The sequence below is a fragment of the Acartia tonsa genome, chromosome 8, assembly GCF_053477335.1.
Source record: "Acartia tonsa isolate MP-2025a chromosome 8, ASM5347733v1, whole genome shotgun sequence".
NCBI lineage: Eukaryota > Metazoa > Arthropoda > Copepoda > Calanoida > Acartiidae > Acartia > Acartia tonsa.
In genome coordinates this window covers 52,644,005-52,668,867 of record NC_137267.1, presented here as the reverse complement: position 1 = coordinate 52,668,867, position 24,863 = coordinate 52,644,005, and the positions used below count along the sequence as shown (strand labels likewise).

At 33.4% G+C, this 24,863-nt stretch overlaps 1 protein-coding gene across 6 annotated transcripts in view; it reads right to left on the bottom strand.

The window, feature by feature from the left end:
- LOC145327301 (ceramide phosphoethanolamine synthase-like) overlaps positions 1-24,863 on the bottom strand; it is a 34,427-nt gene that overhangs the window by 5,757 nt on the left and 3,807 nt on the right. For all 6 annotated transcript variants that reach the window (XM_080170924.1, XM_080170928.1, XM_080170927.1 and 3 more), the window contains exons 2-13: positions 22,788-22,878; positions 21,331-21,398; positions 20,540-20,579; positions 19,906-19,956; positions 3,222-3,376; positions 2,691-2,761; positions 2,366-2,437; positions 2,022-2,108; positions 1,731-1,782; positions 1,210-1,261; positions 796-884; positions 201-338 (exon numbers count right to left, since the gene is read on the bottom strand). In XM_080170924.1, the coding sequence (XP_080027050.1) occupies positions 201-338; positions 796-884; positions 1,210-1,261; positions 1,731-1,782; positions 2,022-2,108; positions 2,366-2,437; positions 2,691-2,761; positions 3,222-3,376; positions 19,906-19,956; positions 20,540-20,579; positions 21,331-21,398; positions 22,788-22,878 (966 nt within the window). The remainder of the gene's footprint in view (positions 1-200; positions 339-795; positions 885-1,209; positions 1,262-1,730; positions 1,783-2,021; positions 2,109-2,365; positions 2,438-2,690; positions 2,762-3,221; positions 3,377-19,905; positions 19,957-20,539; positions 20,580-21,330; positions 21,399-22,787; positions 22,879-24,863) is intronic.

Genomic DNA, 24,863 nt, shown 5'->3' with positions numbered 1-24,863 from the left:
GGGTGTCTGTCTATTTTTGTTTCTATCTATATAAGCAAAAGGATGTATGTCTGTTTGTGTATCTGTTTAAAGCTTAAGATTTTTTAACTAGTGAACTGATTAAGTTCTTTATTTAAAGAAAGCTTCACACTGGTCCTTGGATGTTTTAGGCTATTCTATTAGATTTAAGTCTAAGATGGTTTTATGCTATTTTCTATTACCTTGATGTATATTCTGTAATAAAGAAGTTGAGTAGAGTTAGGGATACAGTGTGTCCAGAAAAGATGTAATCCCCGCAGGTTCTAACCCCCTGTATGCTCATACCTCCACCAGACCATATGATATAGGCAGCATGTAACCTAAAATATAGTAGAGTCAGAGAGACAGTGTGTCCAGAAAAGATGTAATCCCCGCATGTTCTGACCCCCTGGATGCTATTGCTCATACCTCCACCAGACCATATGATATAGGCAGCATGTAACCTTAAACACAAACAATTCAGTAATTTTGTCCCGACTTTGTATTGGAACTTTGAAATTAGCTAACAGCGTCGGAAATATAAACACAACAAAACAATTAAGAAAAAAGGGTCTCCACCACTTGGGACAAAGGGTTATTTAGATTATACATTTATTAGGTGATCATTCTCGTTCTTATATAATTATAAATAGCTCAATCATAGCATGTTAGACACCTTAACTGTATATATGTCACCTATTTGAACCCACCCAAGAGCGGGGAGTTTCTGGAATTGTTGAAAATTGGAAGTTTCTGTGTAATAAAAGATGTCGCAAATATAGGTATTAAATGACCTACCTTTTAGCCCAGGTTCCATATGGAGCTGGTTTACAGTCCAGATGTACTCCTGGTACACTGAGGGATGTTATCAACATGGTAACACATCTATTATCACAGCACAAAGTTTGAACCAGTAATCGATTTATTTTTACTTGGTTGTTGCACCAGATTTTCATGTACTCTAATAAAATGAACTTGCAGCTGGATTCAATAACGATACTTCCCATCCACATCCCTTCCTCCTTTCCCCTACCCTCCTACTGGATGAATGAACTGGCCAATAAAAGAGGTTTATAATAATCTATTCTCTCACAAAATTATCTTCATAATTTAGATACAGCTTACACAACAAAAAATATTTGATTATTCTAATTCTTTCCTTACATATTTGCATAAAATAATTTGAATAACTGGCTCAAAAATTGTGTTCCTGAGAAGAAATATTGTACCAGCAATTGAGAAAAATCTTCTAGCAAGAATAAACCTAAAATGAAATATACATTCGCTGTTTAACTAGTCAACAATCAAATTATTATTAAGGGTCTTACTTAATTAAACTATATCAAAGAAACAATAAACACTTAAAAGGCGGTATTGTCATTTTACATAACTTAACCAAACATACCAATAAAAAAGTTAATTTGGTATTAGTTAAAAACCTTCCATGGACCTACAAGAATCTTCACTGTAAAGAAAAACCAAATTGGTCCAGCGGTTAGCGAGATCCTTTGGTACAATCACACAGACAGACATCCTGTTACTTTTATATATATAGAAAGATTAAAAAATAGAAAATACTTAGGTGTGATTGACTATAGATTCTGGGAAATAGATTCTGCGAATGGAACATGAATGTAGAAAATGCGTACAGGCAGGGGAATATTCAAAATCATAAGAAAGTTGGGCTATTTGATTTGAGCACTTACTAACAAACAAAGTTGTGTATATATTACCTGTGCTTGTGAAATAAAAGAACAAGAATCCAAATAACAAAGAGGGTCATTCCTAAAATAAAAAAAATATTAGGTATTAATTTTAATTTTAAATACCTACTCTTTTTTAAGATTAACTTTAGCTTTAGATTGTATTGAAAACAGCAATGTATGAATTTCTGTATTAAAAAATACTAGAATATTGAAAAAATCAAGACAAATTGTTTTCATTACAATGTAATATTTGGGTCTTAAATTTGTAATATTAAAATTTATTAAGTAAAAATTGGGAAAATGTTAAAATCTTTTTACCTGTAACTTCAGCCATTTCAAAAGCCCAAGGTATATGAGGTATATTATCCAATAGTAAATCTGGTAATGGTGGATATTTTTCCATATCTAAAAATAATAAAACATCAAAAATATTCCTGAAAATAATCAGTTTTCAATGTGACAAGTTACAAACAGCTTAAGTTGGTGAACGCAGCCTATTTGGAACCCTTTCATGAACAACAGTCATAGTAACAGCTGTCAGCCAGCTAACACACAGCCCATAATAATAATATATATTTACCTGGAACCCTGTCATGAACAACAGTCATGGTAACAGCTGTCAGCCAGCTGACACACAGCCCATAATAATAATGAATGAATACCTGGAACTCTATCATGAACAACAGTCATGGTAACAGCTGTCAGCCAGCTGACACACAGCCCATATCCCATTGCTAAAAAATATACCAATTTAAAAAAACAAAATTAAGACCAAAGGAGTGGTGTTATTTTAGGAATTCATATTCAAGGATTCTTAATCCCGCCAACTTAAAAAGGAATTTCTGCAGATGAAAATAAAAACAAAAATATGTACAGATTGTTCCTACACTGTGTTCTTATTGGTCCAATTTTCTGAATAGGGATCTAGATCTACCATATTAATTGTAACACCTATCCAGACAAAAGTTTTTAAAGGTAAATTATTACCTAATGCAGTTTTCCATTTTTCTGATTCTAATCTTGAAGATCTATTAAATCTGGAAGACCTCAAATGCATGCTAAACAAATAGAATGTATCAATTTAAAAGAAATTTCTTAAAACCAATTACTAAAAAAGTACAAGAGCACAGAACACAAAAACGTGCAAATTCTTTTTATTTCCCTCATGTTTTTTATTCCTTTAAATTTTTCTCCTCAACTATTTTTTGTTTCTTTATTTATTCATGATGTGTGTACAACAGAGACCATGTTGCTAGTCATTAGGGAGTTATAGTTATTTAGTCATAATAGTTCTCAAAATCATGTACTGTGTAAAAACAGGTAATTTTGAGATTTAAATAATTCATGGAAAACTGCAAAATCTTCTTTTTGGATACAAAACTGCCCAAATCAATAAAGAAAATGATAAATTGATTATTAATTTCTGTCATATTAAGTGGGTTAAATAAAGCAATACTTTTGTTACATTAAATAAAAATACTCTATAATAGGACATGTGCAAATGTGAAAGTAACCTACCTACACTGGGAGCACAGGGGAAGCAAGGGAACTCCCCCATTCATAGGATAGGTCCCAGGACTTTGATGATTCCCCGCCTGGCTGTGTCCATTCCCATGGCCATTCTGGGTTGATGAGATCTCAGATTCAGAGTCACTGGTAGAACAATCAATAACCTTAATGTAATATCATTCAGCGCAGACCTATGTTCTTCTTAAATACTAAGAAGAAGATTTTAATGGGCCAAGATGAGACCAAGCAAATTTTTTTTTAATTCACTTCACTAAGAGATCAAAGAAACCTAAATAAATGTGTCTGAAATACAAACTTAAAACTAAACTAAAGGGTTTTGTAAGAACTTATCCACAATGAAATAAATATTTTGTGAAAAAGCACTTAAATGGGAAGAGAGATGAATGCAACAAAGTTAGTGATCATCATGCTACCTGAAATGTCAAATATCACAAAGTGGAGATTCCCATATAGACACACAACTGCAAACATGTTCAAGCATGTGGACGGGAGACCCTTGGGAGAGTACTGACAACAATATTCAACCTGATCATGAACCACTGCAGCGCGATACAGTGTCCCATTAGCAAAAAATCGGGCTTGATGGTTCAAGATGAGTTTACGAAATAATTGCTGGACAAATCACCATCTCACATTGGTTATTTAGATAGAAAGGGGAAATTAGCCACAGACTGGAGATTTAGATTAGCCAGTTGAAGTGATTACAATTGAGGATGAGGACACATTTGAACTTGTAAGAGTAGCTAGTACTGATGCAATACTTAGCCTGAACAAAACCACAGCAGCGTGATATAGTGTCTTATTTACAAAATATTGGGCTTGATGGTTCAATAAAGGTACTAAGAAAGAGAGGTAATGTCTGATTGAGCCAATAAATGAATCACATCGGAGCATACATGAAATCTCATTGGTTAAATTAAACTGAAGTTTTCTAGTTTTTTCATTAGAGTTAACTAGAGCTGTTCTTTCAACTTTTACTCGAATCAAGTCCATCACATGAAGTACTGCCTTCATATTGTTGTTTCACATCTATGTTTAATCTGTGCATTAATAATAAATATGCTTCATCTATTGCAATCGTTGTAAAATAATAAAAATCCCTTAATGAATTTAAGTAAATAAAATTATATTTTTTTTCTTGAGTTTCTATTAAAACAAAAAAATAATATCTCGGACTTCAAATGTACACGATTTATAATCTTTAATTCGTAATTTGTATCTATTATAAACATTTAAAATACATAAATTCATAATTTGTTTGATGTTTACCTCAAAATAAATTATATAAAAATAAAATAACAACAAATAGCAATACAACAGTACATTCGTTACGTTTTCAATAGGACCTAGCGTTGTACTGTGTATACACTGTACACACATGTGTAAGAGGAAAGGGCATATTCTTTACATTTTGTTCATATAAAGAGTCAGCTGTAAATAGTCGCATTTCTTAAAGGGACTGTGAACGTAAATTTTTCTCATCTTAATATCAAATCTTAACATTATCTCATTCATAATATCTCACAGATAGAGCAAAACGCGCTTTTGTTTGCTTAAAAAACGGCTTTTTCCGACGATTTTTATAAGGTACAGGGAAAGGAAGAAATTTTCCGTATTATATAAAATGTCCATTAAATTGATTTTTTCTCCCATTATAGCTAAAATTAAACTTTTTCACATAGTTCTAGATTTTTCCTAACAGTTAAGCTGACTTTTAACATAATCCTTGCTTTAAACCAATGTATAGTTACTTAGAAATTGATAAAATAAGCAATATTTTTTATTGAAAACCAAATACAATAACAAAGCCAGAAACAGGTTTTTTATCATTATCCAATTAACTTTAAATGGCCCATCTCTCGCCCACCTTTAATTACAAATTTGTAAATAATAAAGACGCAATATTTCTTTATAAACAGTCTGATAAAAGTGTAAACTAATTCTCCAAAGTGGGTTATTTATTGTCCAACACAATAAAAAAGGATATTATTATTTAAAATAACCTATGAGATTCAACCCTTTGTAGACAGTGAGGTATTTTTTTTGTCAATAATACGAATTTAAAATATGTCTTTATTACCTAATTACTACGTTATAAAAAAACTAATTGGCAATTTTATAGCATAAAATAAATCCTTAACAGTAAGTAAATTGTTTCAACTATATATGACAAGTTAAATATCCCTACAAACATTATAAGAATCAAAAACGTTCAGATTTTCCCTGTTTTTTCCTTTTTCCCTCTCAAAATACCATAAAATCAAGGCATTATTCCTGGATATTTATGTTAATAGGACGTTTTTGGTTGATCAGTGTAGTGAAATGTGCTTAGTAAATGTTAAGATTTGATAATCAGATGAGAAATTTTTACGTTCACACTCCCTTTAAGATAAAGCTTTTCTCATGTAAATTATATCGTGTTAAAATTTATTTTCTAGTATAGTGTAAAGCATATTACAAATCCTTTAATAATTTAGCTATGAATTGTTGAATTCCTTAATATAAAGTTAGCTTCTAGAAATTATATATTTTAAAGTTTTTTGTCAGCTGGAGGAGTTCCTTTGTCAGATTTACGAAAAAGGGGTTCACACTATAGTTCTTCTCCCCTATTTCTATTGATGGTTCAAGACAAATTTATGAAGAAATTGCTGGACAAATTGCCCTCTCACTTTGTTTACTAAGACAAAAAGGGGGAAATTAGCCAGTTGAAGTGATTACAATTTGGGATGAGGACACATTCAAGCATTTGGACTGGTGGAGAAACTTGTGAGAGTAGCTAGCACTGACGCAATATTTTACTTGATCATCAACCACTCCAGCGCAATACAGTGTCCCATTTGCAGAAAATCTGTCTTGATGGTTCAAAATGAATTTACAAAGAATTGTTGGACAAATTGCCCTCTCTCATTGTTTATTTAGAAAAAAGGGGGAAATTAGCCAGTTGATTATATATCTTATTACAGGAAATCTGTACTTCAGAAAAAGGATAAAATTATGTTTGGAGGGTCTCCCACCAGTAGATACCACCAGCATTGCATTAAACCTGGAAGGACACATGATAGGGTAAGTTTTTAATTCATAGTAGTTTTAAAGGCTATATTTTGTATCAGGATTAAAAAATTAAAATCCAAATTTAATTTCTATGAAATTAAGAGTTTAATTAACTAAATGTGAACATTTAACCAAGAAAGTGAATAAATAGTATTTAATATCTATGATTATTTGTTGTTTATAAGAGAAAAGGATACAAATTGTCATAATATCTTTTATATCAAATTTATTTTATTTACCTAATCAAGGTCTGTTAGCCCAGATGAAGTAATGTAAATATTTATTTTATTGGAAGCTTTAAATGTTTCCTCTTAATTGAATTTGCCATAGGCTGAATTTGCCGAAGATAAAAACTAACCTCACCAACACGCATTACAATGTTTTGCATGTCCAAATTTCAAATCTGCTATTAATAAAGGCTGTAATTGCCAGAAGATAAAAAACAAATTAATACGCATAATGCTGTTTTGCGCTAAATTTCTCACTCAACTAAATAAAGGCTGAAAGGGCCTACCTATTAAATAAAGGCTGAAAGGGCCTACCTCTCAAAATACGGCTGTAATTGCCTCACAAACCAACAACTTAAGCTAAATAAATTAATGGAAATACAACTGTAAACCCTACTTCATTGTAATACATAATCCTGCTTATTGACTTTCATAATTTCATTATTAAATATTCAATTACAATGAAAGAAAAATCCTGCTTAATAACTTTAATAATTTCATTATTAAATGTTAAATTTCAACAAGTAAATGCTGCTTAATGTCCTTAATAATTTTATTATTAAATGATGAATTACCCCTAGAAGTTTACCCCACTTACGAGGATAAGTTGATGGTTCTACATCAATAGCTGATAACTTGATTCCAGTTGAAGAAAACATGGATTAGTATTAAATCACATATTGTAAATTTATTATTTTACAAAATGGTTAATTGTTGGCCTATTTTACCTATTGACTTGCGATTATAGCAAAAATAAACGATACGCCCCATAAAAAGTTTTTTTTATATATATAAACAAATCTTTTATTTTTAGAATGGATAGCAACGTGTCCGCCATTTCCAACAACAGCCCCGTCCCAAGTGCCCCCCTCTCCAAGCCAAAAGCTGTAATTGAGAAAGATCTCAATCAAAAGAGAAAGGAGCTGCTACATCGGCTACACCCATTCGCCACTCCACGACTTGAACCCACCTTGTTCCAGCATGTCAACAATCCAGATATGACAGGACTGATTAATCAAGAAAATCAGTTGTTGGAGTGTATTCTTCACTTTCAAGAGGACATTAAAAAACTTGAAGCATCCATAAACACGGAACTTCATAAAATCGATGTCACCAACACAGAGGGTGGAAACTTCTTACCTGGTGAAGAAGAGATATTTGACATCCCGCAATGGACATTGAAAGGTACCCACTGTGTTAGTACCGGTCAAGTCAGGGAACAGGTGCAAAAGCGTTTTTGCCTGGAGCTGTTATATAAACAGAAATTTCCTGAGGATCCTACCCCCCCCCCCCCCCCCTCTTGTGGACCAGACAGCAACTTGGTAAAACAGATTGATAGTCTTACTAGCCCGATTAGAGTTCCACCGTGAACAGAAGTTCTATGAGTACAGAAAAAAGACTTCTGAAATCATGAAAGCTGCAATAAACCAGATTCCGAAAGACAACAGCAAGATGCTGTTCTGTCGCAATGAATCTTGCCCTGACTGCAAGCACACAGTCAAGCCTTCTTTGAAAACCCACTGTCTCCAGAATTCTGGTTCAAGAAGGAAAAAACAAAAAGTTTCTCAGGTCAAACAGCAGAAACCCTCTACTTTAAGACAGCACTCACGCTCACCTCCTAGACGGCGCTCATTATCTAGGTGCCGATCTTCAACACAACACTCTCCACCAAGACACCATTCTCCTTCTAGACGGCGCTCTCATTCAAGACGACGATCATCACGATGACGTTCACCTCAAAACTGGCGTTCACCATCACATGCTGTACAACACGGTTACCAGCAATCAGTAGCTTATGATGAAAGATATGAACATAGTAAACATTTTTATCATGTTAACACCCCCATAGCAGAGGGTAGATATGTCAGCCATTTTGCTAGCGAACATGATTACCGTCACCATAATGACTGGCAGTATGGGGATGGATCCATTGAACCCCCACACCAGGACGATCACGGCTATTTATCCATAAAATCTCGTCTTTACTAATCTAAATTAAAAGAGATGTGTCAAAATTAAAAAAATCGCATTTTAATATTTTTAAACAAAATTCGTTTTATAAATAATTTTAAAAATGATTTTATACTTTCAGATAAGATCCAATTCAAGATTAAAATGAGTACTCCCTATCACCTGAGGGCCTACGACGAACCCTACAACCATGGTAGGTTTTTAAGGGGTGATATTAGGGACATAAAGGGAATGCTGGAGTCCATCCGTCATAGGATTGAAAACCACGCCCGGCACTTCCCTTATGATAAAGCGAATGCACGCTACCTAAATAGCTACACCCGCCGGATCTCCCATTTAGAGGATGAGGTTGACAGCTGGAGGCATTGGGCCTTCTGGCTGCTGGAGGAGGAAGCCAGGTCCAAAGTGGAGGCTATCTGGAACAAGGTATTCCTGATTTCAACCGAGATGGGCTTGGCCGCAGAGGCCCACTATTGGTCAATTGCTCCGCCCTGGAACTGCCCCAGAGCAATGACACCCTTGCGCCTAATATCAGAGTCAAGGCTGAAAAGATTGTTCAAGGAACAAAGGGAGGCCAAGAACCAACTGCGGGGCAGATGCACGGAGGTCATGTACCTAAATATGCACTGCAACTCCAACCAACAGCTGGAGCTTCTGAACCTGAATACCAGAGAGGTTCAGGTCCTCAAACATCAGCTCCAGCAGACCACAGAAAAAAAAGATGCGGCTGTGGTCTGTGCTCATCCAGCAGAGCACCAGGCTGCCCGGGACGAGGCCTGGTATGAGGAGCAGTTGGCAGCTGCCAATCTAGCTTCAGAGCAAGCCGCTGCAGCTACCATGCGGGTCTGCCAGGAGAAGCAACAGCTCCAGCAGCGCCAGGCAGAATTAGAAATAATAAACTTCTGCCTCCTCCTCAAAAACTTAACAATTTAAATATTTTCCCTTAGATTTTGTCCCCAATTTTTTTCCTCCTTTTTTGATCAAATAAATGTCTTTCAGAAAAAAAAAATCGCAGATTTTCTGGTTAATGACCAGAATGGGTTCGGCCGCCCAGGCCCAGCATTTTGCTGTCATTCCTGTATGGAACCGCCCCAAAACGACCACCTCCTGGCATCAGATCTCGCTGACGAAGGTCAGGAAAATTAAAATGGCCTCCAAGAAGGCCAGGAAGCAAGCCCGCGAGGCCAAGGTGGGGGTCTCAGCCGTCCAGGCAGAGGTAGAGGTTCTCAGGATGGAAAACCTCTGCCTGCAATTTAAAAGCTTAAAGCTATAAACAAATTTTTTTTCCAATGTGTTTTCTTTCCTTTCCTTCTATTTTTTATTCAAACTCAAATCACTGGAGAAGAACACGGGTTGCCTGCGGCTCACTGCGGCAGACATTCTAATTTCGCGGTTGCAAATAGCAAATAAAGATTTTCATTTTTCAGACCGCTTAATTATAATGTCTGCCAGCTCTTTAGAGCACTAAGCTGTGCAGAAATAACAAACAGGTACAGCTTAATTCTCTAAATAACTAACCTTTCCTTTTTCCCCACTAATATAATGTATATAATGTAATTGGGGGGAGAATAGGACGTAGATTAGGCCGGGTGAAGTTAGGTTTCAACCACCTGGCCAATGTTATAACATATTCTTATCTAGGTATCACATCAAGATCTCCATAAAATATTTCCAGACCAATAAATGCACTGACACCCTCTCTGCAGACCCTAACCGTCACTCCCTTCCCAGCCCCCGTGCACCCTTTGGATAACCTCTGGAGATTCTTGTGGTAAATTTGATCAGCCCTGCTTTGCAGACACAGGTAGATTATCTTTGCTATAGCTGCTCTATAACTATCTTGTCTGTAAGTCCCATACCTCAAGGGGGATACAGCATCCTACCAAGACACTGTATAAGTGCAAATATAAAACTAAATACTCTTCAAGCTCTATTATTGCTTGATCTACTTCACAACAAAGTACTCTTCTAAGTCTAATCACAGTGCAAATGAAGGTGCTTTGACTTTTGTGTCAGAACCTAAATTGGGACATAGTGCATTTCATTACTTTAGGTTAGGTAACTTCATTTCACTTTTCAATAAAATCTAAAATGCAGCGGTTTTTTAGAAAATTAAATTTGAAAATTTCAGGTTTAATTTTCACCCACTAGGAGTTACCGCATAATCATGACAAGAAAAGCAAAGATTATTTATTTAAATTTTTGAACAACTTTGCTTTTATAAAGTTCTTCATAAAACCACTCCTGAAGTGAGTTAATTAATGGGCATTTTTATCAATTGCTTTGCTAAGGTCACGGAAATTCAGCCTTAAATAAATCCTATATTGAGAGGTTTTATGACTGACTTTATAAAAGCAAAGTTGTTCAAAATTTTAAATAAATAATCTTTGCTTTTCTTGTCATGATTATGCGGTAACTCCTAGTTGGTGAAAATTGAACTTGAAATTTTTAAATCTAATTTATTCAAAAACCGCTGCATTTTAGATTTTATTGAAAAGTGAAATGAAGTTACCTAACCTAGGGTAATGAAATGCACTATGTCTCAATTTAGGTTCTGACGCTAAAGTCAAAGCACCTTCGAAGGCACTGTGTAATATGTTCTGGAATACAGATACAGTTACACTTAGTGTCAAAACTGTGCCTAGTATTTTTATAATCTGTTCAATATTATTTGTGCCATTATTTTGTGTTCATAAAGTAGTTAATTTTAAAGTCATTTGTTTATATGTTTGTTTGGTAAGGTATTAATAGATTTAAAATGGTGTATTTAAAATTCACAGAACAATTTCAGTGTGATACAGTGTCTCATTTGCCAATAATCGGGCTTGATGGTTCAAGATGAGTTTACGAAGAAATAGCTGGAAAAATCACCCTCTCACTTTGTATATTTAGGCAAAAAGGGGAAAATTAGCAATGAACTGGAGATAAAGATTTAGCCAGTTGAAGTGAGGGATGAGGACACATTCAAGCATTTGCACTAGTGGAGAAACTTGTGAGAGTAGCTAGCACTGTCACAGCATTCAACCTGATCATGAACAACTGCAGCATGATACAGTGTTCCATTTGAAAAAAATCGGGCTTGATGGTTCAAGATAACTTAGAGAAGAAATTGCTGGACAATTTGCCCTCTCCATAGTTTATTTAGACAAAAAAAAGGGAAAGCAACCTATAAGTAAAAGAGGACCGGCAATTGTTCTTTCTCAATCATCTTGCACAGGCATTAAAAGCGAATTTGGTGGCAGTGACACTTTACAACAAACAGCAAGAGAGTGAGTTGATGATCTGCCCCATGGAAGTAGTGGGCACAATATTAGAATATAAAGAAAGTTGTGACAAATGGCAAAGAGGCCAAGAGGAGCTAGCACGGGATCAAAACAAAGGCACTTGTTAGGCAACAGAGGGGAGCAAATTTAACCAACATGTTCTTCTATATCATTTGACTGTTTAATGAAAAATTAATCAATTTAAATTATCTATGTTTAAGGAGCTCCTAAACAAAAGAATGTAAAATAAATCTCCAGGTCGTAGTTTTGTGATCAATTTATATGCTATGTAAGATTAGCCCATAAATGAATCTCAAGAAATCTAGTCCAAGAAATTTTTTAAAAATATGTACATATGCAAATTATATACTAAGAACTATTAAAACAAAAACAAGCGTTATCCTCTTAGAAATTTTTTTTTCAATTTTTTCAATATAGTTATGTCAAATGTGCAGAGGATGTCTCTGGGCACATTAAGTGTTAAGGTGAGTTCTGATGCAGAGAAAGCAAGAAAAGAAGGATGGGATGCAATACTTTTAAGTGAGGTAAAAGCGGACTTTAAACAGCTTTAAATCATAAGAATCAAGGAACATGGTATTATAGAATAATGGTATTTACTTGTATAACCCACTTAGAGATTACAATAGACTATTTAGGCAATTTTATTTAAAAGCTCGAATTTTATATATTTTGTAGTTAGTCAATAAAGTCTTTACTTATAACGAATTTTTTAGGGCAAACTAAAAATCCCCACTAAGGTTAAAACTATCATAGGACGTGGAACAAATGATTCAGGTCAGAAATGACAAATCTTAATTCATTGATAAGTTTCTTGTGCCAACCACGTGAGGAGGCATAGTACTTTCAGTATGTGAAGCCTTTTCAAGATCAAGGATAACCACAGAAGTAGTGACAAAAGCAGCAGCGGATATCCGCAGCTTGCAAGAGGAAAAGAATGAAAACCCATTGTTGGTAGTGAGAGACAAGGAGATACAGAGAAATAATGGATGCCTTTCTAAGAGATATGACTGTATGGAGAGAAGAGGACAAAAGAGATATGTTGCTGAAATATTATGCCTGATAACAGAATTGGACCACATGAAAACACATTAGAAAGTAGCAAGGAATGTGTTAAACCTGTTTAATTTCGGGGCAAACCTGAGACACAGCAGCCAAGTGGACAACAATGCCCATCTACCTCGCCAAAAATTAACTCATTGTGATGCAATAGTTTTTAATTACTTTTTCTTTAAATTTATTTCATTCTTGCAAAATTCAAAACAAAATCAAATAAAATACTCAAAAATTATACCTTTTGCAGAATAAAAAGAGTTAAAAACCACCTACTCCGAGGCGACCGCCAAACCAAGGAGAAGACTTTGTGGTGTAAACTCTAGGTAAAGGGCGAATATAGGTTCGATATGATATGAGCTTATATCAAAGGTGCCATTACATACTTTTAGAATATCTATGCCAAATTTAAAAATTCAAAAAAATCCTTAAGTAGATTTTGCAATTTTCTGTTTCAATTGAACATATAATAAATGAGATTGCCGACAAAATCGTTTATTTTAGCCCTTTACAAGACTTTTTTTTGAAGATAATTTAAATGTTTATTATTTTAGATTATATATTAGTTTATTTAATTTTTTAAAAAGCATAAAAATAATTTGCGTAGAAGGGCGTCAGGAGTATTGACAGGGTAAATAATACGTCTTAAAATTTATTTTCTGTACAGAGATCTTTGATTAATTCATGGTGATATAAACAACCCTTGTGTACGCATTTTCAACACACACACACACGGCCACAAAAAAACAGGGATTTAAAATCATTCTTCCTCCAAGAAAATTTTATCGATTATTTTTTTTTACTTTTTACATTATTTGATATTTTTTTTAACTTTTAAATAATTTACTTTATGAAGGTAGAAGGAGGGTATATTTACCCCTGATTAATTGGTTTCCACGTTATTACGACTATCATTTAATGAAAGCTTTTTAATTCAACCTTGCCACGAAGCCTTGTGTGATGCTAGGGTGTTTGAGTTCTTAGGGAACCACACTAATTACAATATATTTTCTTCGAGTTTGACGGGTTTTAAGCTATAAACAGATTTATACAATTGAATATGTCAATATTTTTAAGTTATTTATAATCTATGGAATTGCACCTTTCAGATAAGCTCATATCATATCCAACCTATATTCGCCCTTAAACCCTTAATTTGTTATTCATCATTTGTTGTATCAAAAATTGCCAAAAGAAACAAAAAATCAGTTTCAAAATTTTGATAATAAATAAAAATCCACGATAGTATATATAGTTTGTTATTGTTTAGAATGTAAACTGCCGATTGAGCACCCACTAAGTTTGCATCCAAAAAATAAACTTAGGTAAATTGTTGTTTAGCAAATTAAAAAGATTAACTATTCCTTAAATTCCATAGCAATCAAGTGTTTTGTAAAAATTGAAAAGTTAAAAGTACTAATCAGACAAATTTCATTTCAAATTCAATTTTATCATTTTGTTGTAAAATCGCTTATAACAGTGTAAAACAACTTATAATTGTTTTAATTTTAGCTAAAAAAGAGTCGTAGCTACTTTAAATTTAACTTTAAAACTTCAAATTTATCTCTAAAGTCCTTAATTTTAAAATTCATCTGTGTCCTTTTAATCTTATGTGCCTGTGGTAATAATTCAAAGATGCAAAGAGTCTAAATTGGCTTAAAATATACAAAGAGTCTATTTTATATATAAAAAGCATATTTATTTGCTCTAAAACTTAGTTTTAAAAGTTTGTTTTTTATTTAATTTATTTTAGGTTAATTTACACATTTTTTTATCCTACACTTTTAATTATAATTTAGATTATAGAGCACATGTACATGTGGAGTTGCCAAACCAAACCTAAAAGGTAAACAAATCTACTAGTATAAATATTGCCTCTGTTTGGTTATTTAGTCAGTTCTTGTGAGTATTTTTAACTAGTTAAAACGTTTTTTGGATTTTAAAGCTGGAACCTAATTTAGTACTGTTTTATTTAACAAATTTCTGGCATTTCTTTGCTAGTAATTATTTATTTTAACCTAATTTTAATTTGATGAGTTTTTGGCAATTCTGTGCTGAATCTCATATAGTTAATTTTAAGTTTTAGGGTTCCGGGTTTAAAATACTTTAAATGTACTGTGACTATTTTAGAACTCAATTTGTGAGCAGTTGCCAGTGTTTCTGCTGTGTCCAGTCACTGCCAGTGGCACTACTTATTGCCAGCTGTTGCCAGCCGTTGCCAGCTGTTGCCAGACGTTGCAGTCATGTATTCTGTTAATTCTTTTAACTGGATAACTTCAGCACAAGTAAGTTTTTGGTAGTTTAGTTATATTTTATAGCTTTTTTATTATTTATAGTCCACTAGTCGCCGGAAGGAAAAAGCAGTTTTTTGAAAGGGGCTATCTGAGATTATTACAGATTCTGATATATACATATATAGACTAATGAAAAATGCAAAAAACGAAATCAAAAGCGTTCCTTCTTGGGAGAAAATCCGGGAAAAAGATTTTAGCTATTTTTAACCTAAAATTCACATTGGCAATCCTGCAAAAAATATACAGACATTTTAAACATGTCATTGCTCAGCACCTAGAAGTGGTAGAAAAATGCTACGCATACCATTGGAAAGCTTATAACATCTATTTTCATATTGGTATATTACGTTTTTGTACTATTATTATTTTTTGAGCTATCCTCTGAAGTATACACAAATTTTAAAAATGCATTTTTTTCTTGAATTTTAAGTTTGATACTTGTTACACAAACCATAAATCTTATTGCTTAGCATCTAGAGTTATATAATTATATTATATAGATAATAGCGGCTTTTTCCCTAGCCTCTAGGGGCTTTGGCCTATGAGGTAATTTTAAAAAAAAATAATTTATGGGCAGCACCAGGATTTTTTTTGGGGGGGGGAGGGAATTTTCATTTTTTTGGGGGGGGGAATTTTCATTTTTTTGGGGAGGTTGGAGGTGTCCCAATCCCCCCAAGAAAATAGCTTAAAACCACCACAGGACCAATAGGTATATACCCTGAAGAGTAGAATCCGATCGGTTCAGTGGTTACCAAGATCTTAAGGGACGGACAGATAGACGGACAGACATCAAGCTACTTTGTATTATAGATATTTGTATATTTTAGGTACTTTGGGTACTTTCAATTTTAGCTTAATTAAAAATTGTCTTTGAAATGTGCATAGTTTGTAGTTTTTTTTTTTGGGGGGGGGGTTATACACTTATAGACAATGCAATTCAGTATAAAATTTTGCCTTGGATGTTTTTGGGTTTGTTGTCATTAACCTGATTCATTTTGTAAAATCTCTTATATGATATAATCTGCCAGCAAATCTTTGAAAATTGAATTTTGGCACTTTCCTTCTAGGGGCTAGTGGGGTAAAACAGCTTCAAAAACACTAAAATCTATAGTCTGAGCTTAGTTTTAGAGATATCAAGCTGATTTTTTAATGTAAACTTTTTTACATAATTAAGCTAAGTAGTCACTAAAGATTTAATTTGGTACTTTCCTCCTTGGATTAGTTATCAGCCTATTTTTAAAGATGTCAAGAAGATTTTTTTAATTTAAGTTTTTTTTTCATTTTGGCACTTTCCTTCTTGGGGCTAGTGGGGTAAAACACTCCCTAAAACATTAAAATCATAAGTCAGTACCAGATTTTGCCCTGGCTGTTTGTATGGTTGTTATAGTTATTAAATTGTTCTTTTTAAAAATTTTCTTATATGAATAGATCTACCTGTAAAACTTTAAAAATTTAAATTTGGCACTTTCTTTCTAGGGGCTTGTGGGGTAAAAAAGCCTCTAAAACACTAAAATTATAAGCTATGAGATTATTTTTGAAGATATCAAACTAATTTTTTTAATATAAACATATTTTACTAATTGAATTAGTATCTATTACAGATTTCCTTATGGCACTTTCCTTCTTGAGTCTAGTGGGGTAACCAACATCCAAATACCAAAATTATGAGTTCTGAGCTTATTTTCAAAGATATCATGTTGAATTTTGATTAAAACAAATTTCACATAATTGAAAATAATGATATAGTCCTTATTTTTAGCCCAATATTTTTTTTAAAAAGCACAGAACTTAAAGTTTTAGTAGTTTTGGGGTCAGTTTTACCCCCACTATCCCCTTGATGGAAAGTGCCAAAACTTAAGACTTTCTGGTATATTTAATCACTAGCGGTTAGGCCCTAGAGGACTCTAGAGGCCCTTGTGGTGAAGGTGACCCCTCTACTTTCAATTGTACTTAATAAAAGAAAAGTTTTTAAAAATGGGAAGAGTTCATTTTTTAGGGTGATTTCCCTTGGGAGGGTGATTGTACCCTCCCCCAAAATAGTTAGAAACCTTCCCAGAACCTATGAGAAGCTACACAGTATAGAAGGACCACATCTGACCAGCGGTTACAGAGATCCTTTGCTACAGACAAAAATAGCTTACTACTTTATATAATAGGATATAAGAGATTTTACAAAAATAATCAGGTTGATAACTATAACAACAAGCCCAAACATCTAGAGCAAAATTTTGTACTAAATTTATAAAAATTATATAAACCTCCCCCCCCCCCCCCTTGGATCTTATAACTTAATTATTGGGGGGTCTTTCACCCCACTACCACCTAGAAAGAAAGTGTTAAAAGAAATCTTTAGTTGCTACTTAGCTCAATTATGTGAAAAAGTTTACATTAAAAAATCAGCTTGAAATCTCTATAAATAAGCTTAAGGCTTAAATTTTAGTGTTTTGGGGAGTGTTTTACCCCACTAGCCCCAAGGAGGAAAGTGCCAAAAAGAAATAAAAAGTGGCTACTTGGCTCAATTATGCAAAAAAGTATACCTTAATAAAATCAGCTTGATATCTCTAAAAATAAGCCCAGAACTTAAAGTTTTAGTAGTTTTAGGTGCAGTTTTACCCCACTAACACCTTGAAGGAAAATACCAAACATTAGGTTTACTGGTATATTTAATCATATAAGAGATTTTACAAAAAGAATCATTTTAATGGCTATAACAACAAGCCCAAAAACATCCATGGCAAAATTTTATACTGAATTTCATTGCCTATAAGTGTATAAATTTTCCCCCTCCCTACTTGGTTCTTACTACAAACTATACACATTTCAAAGACAATTTTTAATTAAGCAAAAATTTTAAGTACCCAATGTACCTAAAATATACAAAGATATCTATATAGAATAATTATATAACTCTAGGTGCTAAGCAATATAATTTTTAAAAGGTTTGTGTAACGAGTATTAAACTTAAAATTCAAGGAAAAAACTGCATTTTCAAAACTTGTGCATATTTCAGAGGATAGCTCAAAAACTAATAATAGTACAAAAACGTAATATACCAATATGAAAAATATAGGTTATAAGCTTTCCAATGGTATGCGTAGCATTTTTCTACCACTTCTAGGTGCTGAGCAATGACATGTTTAAAATGTCTGTATATTTTTTGCAGGATTGCCAATGTGAATTTTAGGTTAAAAATGGCTAAAATCTTTTTCCCGGATTTTCTCCCAAGAAGGAACGCTTTTGATTTCGTTTTTTGCATTTTTCATTAGTCTATATATGTATATATCAGAATCTGTAATAATCTCAGATAGCCCCTTTCAAAAAACTGCTTTTTCCTTCCGGCGACTAGTGAGTCTTAGGCATTATTTTATAGTTTTAAACCACATTTTAAGCTACTTTATTAGTTATTTTTGCTGTTTATGGTATTATTTGATTCAATTCTAATAGTTTTTGTAGCTTGTATTTAGTGTTTTTAAGCTTAGTGTTTGTCTTCACTATAAACCAATAAGTTGAGCTAGTAACTATTTACTATTCATGTACAAGGAATAAAGCACTTCTTGGCTAATTGCTTGTACTTGTTATGCATAATCTAGCAGTTCTGTGCTTGCTATGCATTATTGAAACCTTGTTTGAACACATACAAATATAGTGTTTATTATTTCAGTTCAACAAGTTGTATTTCTGTTAGATCCAGCATTTGTCTACTTTATGTTGATTTAAATATTATATGTTTTGATTTAAATATTATATGTTTGAATTTGGTTTTATATATGTCATTTTGTTTGTGATATTGGTTAATAAATGTTAATTTAGTTCAAAGATGTTTATTGATGGTTGTATTCTTTCATAGTATATGATTAAGATATATCCAGTGTCATTTTACCCATTTTTGCAACACATTTAAAGGATTATTATATTGTATGTAATAATAAATTATTTGTAGATTGTATCATACTGTTCAATCCATCGCCAATTGTAATAAAAATCCAACAGGTGCACATATTTATTTGAAATATTTTCTTTTAAATTAAGAATTTCAATTAGCAACTCATGTAACGAAATTGTATTTGTTTCAGCATATTCAACAGCAACGATCAAAGCAAATAGCATCAAAAGCCTCATATAGCCACTCTTTAGTAAGTTTTTATGTAATTTAATAATGAAATCTATAGTATGGGCAAATTAATCCTTGTATATATGTCGTTTGTTAAACTATAAACTCTGAAATATTATAATTAAACAATGAGTAAAATATTTAATTACAAAATTTTATTTTCCACAGTTAATTAGAAGATACATTTTTTAGGAAATTAACTGTTAATGGATGATTAATACTTCAGAAGAATGAAAAATGTCCATAAGAATTAAGTTCTTCAAGTCAACATATGAGGCTCCCCAGATACGCTGACCTGTAAAGAATCCCAGTATAACCGCCATCAGACTGGGGCAGCGCAGAATGGCAATGGGAGAAAGAATGGTGGGATGAAATAATATCTGAATCAGGGATCAGAAGGGTGAAATTTTGCCAGAATAATGGACAGTGTTTAACTATTTAGATGAAGAACATGCTGATTTAATACAGAACAGATAAAGTAAATCTGAAAAAAGCTTATAAGGAAAAGGAAAGCAACTTCTTTATGCTTATTGTTACATTCGCCACCATGAGCTGCAAAATTTGATAGATATATCATTGTGAATACACCACATGTGTATAATAAACATATAATAGAGATATCATTGTGAATACACCACATATATAAAATAAACATATTTATGAAAAATATAGATAAAAACCTACCTCTGATTGAAATGATGTTGATTTTGTAAGTCCAAGTGATATTTTCTCCCTCTAAAAATAAAACTTTTTATAACCATCTTTTTAGGGTTGGCAATCCGTATCCGGAATCCGCCCAATTTTTGGCCAATTTTGGAATCCGAATCCGAATCCGGATCCAGATTCCGTTTTTTAATAGCGGATTCCGGATTCTTATTTGGTAGGCTGAAATTAGAAATCTCAGAAGTGAATTATAGAGAACACCAAGAACATTGATTTTTAGGGCATATGTAGCACTTAATTTTTAAAAAAAATTTAAAATCCTTCTAAAATATTGCTAGAATCAGGAATTCGAATCTGGAATTCGCCAAAAATAAGAATCCGAAAACCGAAAGAATCCGCCACTTTTTTTGACGGATTCTTTAAGAATCCGGAATCCGAATCCGGCCCAAAAATTCGACGAATTGCCATCACTACATCTTTTGTACATATTAAAATTTAAGAATAAAATCCTTTATCTTAGCCAACCCCGAATCGTTGAATACTTGGTCTAACCAAACTGGTACTAGTTTAGTGATTTTTATTATAAAATTTGTAATACAATAGGCATGATTTTTCGGTATGGCAATTAATTCCATGCTGGAAAAGAAAATATTACCTCATCTGTTATGTTAACTCCAGCTCTGAGTGTGTTAACCCTACACACACGAGAACATAAAAAATTGTGCATTATGCTTCAAAAAAAAATTAAATAAAAATATCTTTTTGTATTCAATAAAATTCAATGACAATTTATGAATTTCACTAGCGGCTTCGCCCCTAGCCTCTAGGGGCTTTTCCCCAAGAGGTGATAAAAAAAATTAAGGCGAAATTCATTAAAGGACCAAGGAAATCTTAAGCAAAAAAAAAAAAAAAATGGGGGAGGGGATTTTTTTGTTTTTGGGGGGTTGGGGGTGTCCCACCCCCAAGAAAATAGCTTAAAACCACCACAGGACCAATAGGTATATACCCTGAAGAGTAGAATCCGATCGGTTCAGTGGTTACCGAGATCTTAAGGGACAGACAGACGGACAGACAGACATCGTTCTACTTTGTATTATAGATAACTCAGCTATAATTCAATTTTTAGTATTTGTATATTAGAGTGAAACGCAGCTTGTATTGTAAAGCATTAGAAAGTCTTTTCCAGTATAGCTTTGAAACTGATTTATTTCTGCTGGATTAGAACCGGTTTTAGGCCATAATGAAAATCATGTATACCATCATATTATAGACAATTTTCCACGAATATCAAAATAAAAATCATAAAACTAATAGCAGTTTTATGAGCCCAGGACTTCGGACCCATGGGGTTAACAAAACTGGTTTTAATCTCAAAATTTTTTATTTGTATATCCGCGGAAAGCCGTTCCAAACGATGCAATAAATATATCTTTTTTATGTTTATACCTGTATATTAAATGCTTGATATCTCCCAGTGTTGGAAGTATCAACGGATGCCTTCGCAAATCCTCTTCCTTGTAACAAAAAAAATAAAAAGTTTATATCTACAGTGTGTTTTTTTTTATGAGCACTTTTTTGAAAGCAATTTTACCCCACTTATAGTTATCAGAATTTAATGATTAATGGCTTATTTTCTTCGTTTTTTAAGGGAAATTATGAAACAACAAAAAAAATTAAAGTTTTTGTTGAAAAAGTACAGTAAAGTGAAAATTAAAAACTTAGGTGTCAACATATAAAAATGGTTTTAGCGCATTTTTCTTATGCTCAAATAATCAACCTTTTGCAAGAATTGCTGCTAAACACTTCAAAGTTGAGATATAGAGCTAAAAATGTATACAGATACTATTAGGGACATGTACTAGAACATATCAAAGTTTGAAGGTCATATCTCAACCAGGGAGGGAGTACTGGCCCCCCAAAGTCGACTACAGAAAATCCATTTTTTTAAGAAAAATGCGCTAAAACCATTTTTATATGTTGACACCTAAGTTTTTAATTTTCAACTTTACTGTACTTTTTCAACAAAAACTGAAATTTTTTTTGTTGTTTCATAATTTCCCTTAAAAAACGAAGAAAATAAGCCATTAATCATTAAATTCTGATAACTATAAGTGGGGTAAAATTGCTTTCAAAAAAGTGCTCATAAAAAAAAACACACTGTATAATTCACTTTGTCTGCCCGTCCGCCAGTCCGTAATGCTATTGGGGATATGTGATTTTCTAAAGATACATTGCTGATGGCAAGATACAACTTTAATTTCCAAATTGCATCAATATTATGTATACAGCTTACTTGGTTTGTCGGTTATGCTAAAATAAGCCATAATTTAAATGGGTATCCTAATACTTGGATCTTACACCAGATTTTCAAATTCTCTAATAAAACGAAACACGCAGCGGGCTAACATTAAAAATGATTTCCTCCTTCTACCCCATTTACTCCATGGATTAACGAACTGGCAAATAAAGGAGTTCCATGTTAGCGAGCGAAATTGACGACACTTTTCCCCCCCCTGTCATAATACCCATATTTATTCTACATCCATTATAATATATGTTAATGAAAATCTGCTCTAATAATCACTTTATCCGTATTTTTTTGTCCATATGTGATTTTTTGTTCTTTCCTACTTATGGATGTTGTCATCCTTGTTTATTGTATAAAACAAAACATTAATAGATAAAGTATTTACGTGGATATATTGACAGGGGGATATTTGTCAACAGTTTATCTTACTAGGGTCTTTTTGGTCAGTTCGTTCATACAGTAGGAGGGGAGGAGGTTGTATAAGGCAAGGTATCATTAACTTATTTTAGCCAGCTATGAGTATTACTTTATCAAAGTGCATAAAAAGTGGTGCAATATCTTAGTAATAATATATCCAGTAAAACATTCCACTTACTTTGAGCATAAGAAGTGCTTGTCCATCAATGAGATTCTCTGTACAAACAGGGTGAGCTAGGTGTCCTAGGTCACTATGTATCAACCATTCTCTAAATATAAATATTCTCTGTACATACAGGGTGAGCTAGGTGTCCTAGGTCACTATGTATCAACCATTCTCTAAATATAAATATTCTCTGTACATACAGGGTGAGCTAGGTGTCCTAGGTCACTATGTATCAACCATTCTCTAAATATAAATATTCTCTGTACATACAGGGTGAGCTAGGTGTCCTAGGTCACTATGTATCAACCATTCTCTAAATATAAATATTCTCTGTACATACAGGGTGAGCTAGGTGTCCTAGGTCACTATGTATCAACCATTCTCTAAATATAAATATTCTCTGTACATACAGGGTGGGCTAGGTGTCCTAGGTCACTATGTATCAACCATTCTCTAAATATAAATATTCTCTGTACAAACAGGGTGAGCTAGGTGTCCTAGGTCACTATGTATCAACCATTCTCTAAATATAAATATTCTCTGTACATACAGGGTGGGCTAGGTGTCCTAGGTCACTATGTATCAACCATTCTCTAAATATAAATATTCTCTGTACAAACAGGGTGAGCTAGGTGTCCTAGGTCACTATGTATCAACCATTCTCTAAATATAAATATTCTCTGTACATACAGGGTGGGCTAGGTGTCCTAGGTCACTATGTATCAACCATTCTCTAAATATAAATATTCTCTGTACATACAGGGTGAGCTAGGTGTCCTAGGTCACTATGTATCAACCATTCTCTAAATATAAATATTCTCTGTACATACAGGGTGGGCTAGGTGTCCTAGGTCACTATGTATCAACCATTCTCTAAATATAAATATTCTCTGTACATACAGGGTGGGCTAGGTGTCCTAGGTCACTAGGTATGTATCAACCATTCTCTAAATATAAATATTCTCTGTACATACAGGGTGGGCTAGGTGTCCTAGGTCACTATGTATCAACCATTCTCTAAATATAAATATTCTCTGTACATACAGGGTGGGCTAGGTGTCCTAGGTCACTATGTATCAACCATTCTCTAAATATAAATATTCTCTGTACATACAGGGTGGGCTAGGTGTCCTAGGTCACTATGTATCAACCATTCTCTAATTATAAATATTCTCTGTACATACAGGGTGGGCTAGGTGTCCTAGGTCACTATGTATCAACCATTCTCTAAATATAAATATTCTCTGTACATACAGGGTGGGCTAGGTGTCCTAGGTCACTATGTATCAACCATTCTCTAATTATAAATATTCTCTGTACATACAGGGTGGGCTAGGTGTCCTAGGTCACTATGTATCAACCATTCTCTAAATATAAATATTCTCTGTACATACAGGGTGGGCTAGGTGTCCTAGGTCACTATGTATCAACCATTCTCTAAATATAAATATTCTCTGTACATACAGGGTGGGCTAGGTGTCAAAGGTCACTATGTATCAACCATTCTCTAAATATAAATAAATATTCTCTGTACATACAGGGTGGGCTAGGTGTCCCAGGTCGCTATGTATCAACCATTCTCTAAATATAAATATTCTCTGTACATACAGGGTGGGCTAGGTGTCCTAGGTCACTATGTATCTATATATTCTCTAAATATAAATATTCTCTGTACATACAGGGTGAGCTAGGTGTCCCAGGTCGCTATGTATCAACAATTCTCTAAATATAAATATTCTCTGTACATACAGGGTGGGCTAGGTGTCCTAGGTCACTATGTATCTATATATTCTCTAAATATAAATATTCTCTGTACATACAGGGTGGGCTAGGTGTCCCAGGTCACTATGTATCAACCATTCTCTAAATATAAATATTCTCTGTACATACAGGGTGGGCTAGGTGTCCTAGGTCACTATGTATCAACCATTCTTTAAATATAAATATTCTCTGTACATACAGGGTGGGCTAGGTGTCCTAGGTCACTATGTATCAACCATTCTCTAAATATAAATATTCTCTGTACATACAGGGTGGGCTAGGTGTCCTAGGTCACTAGGTATGTATAAACCATTCTCTAAATATAAA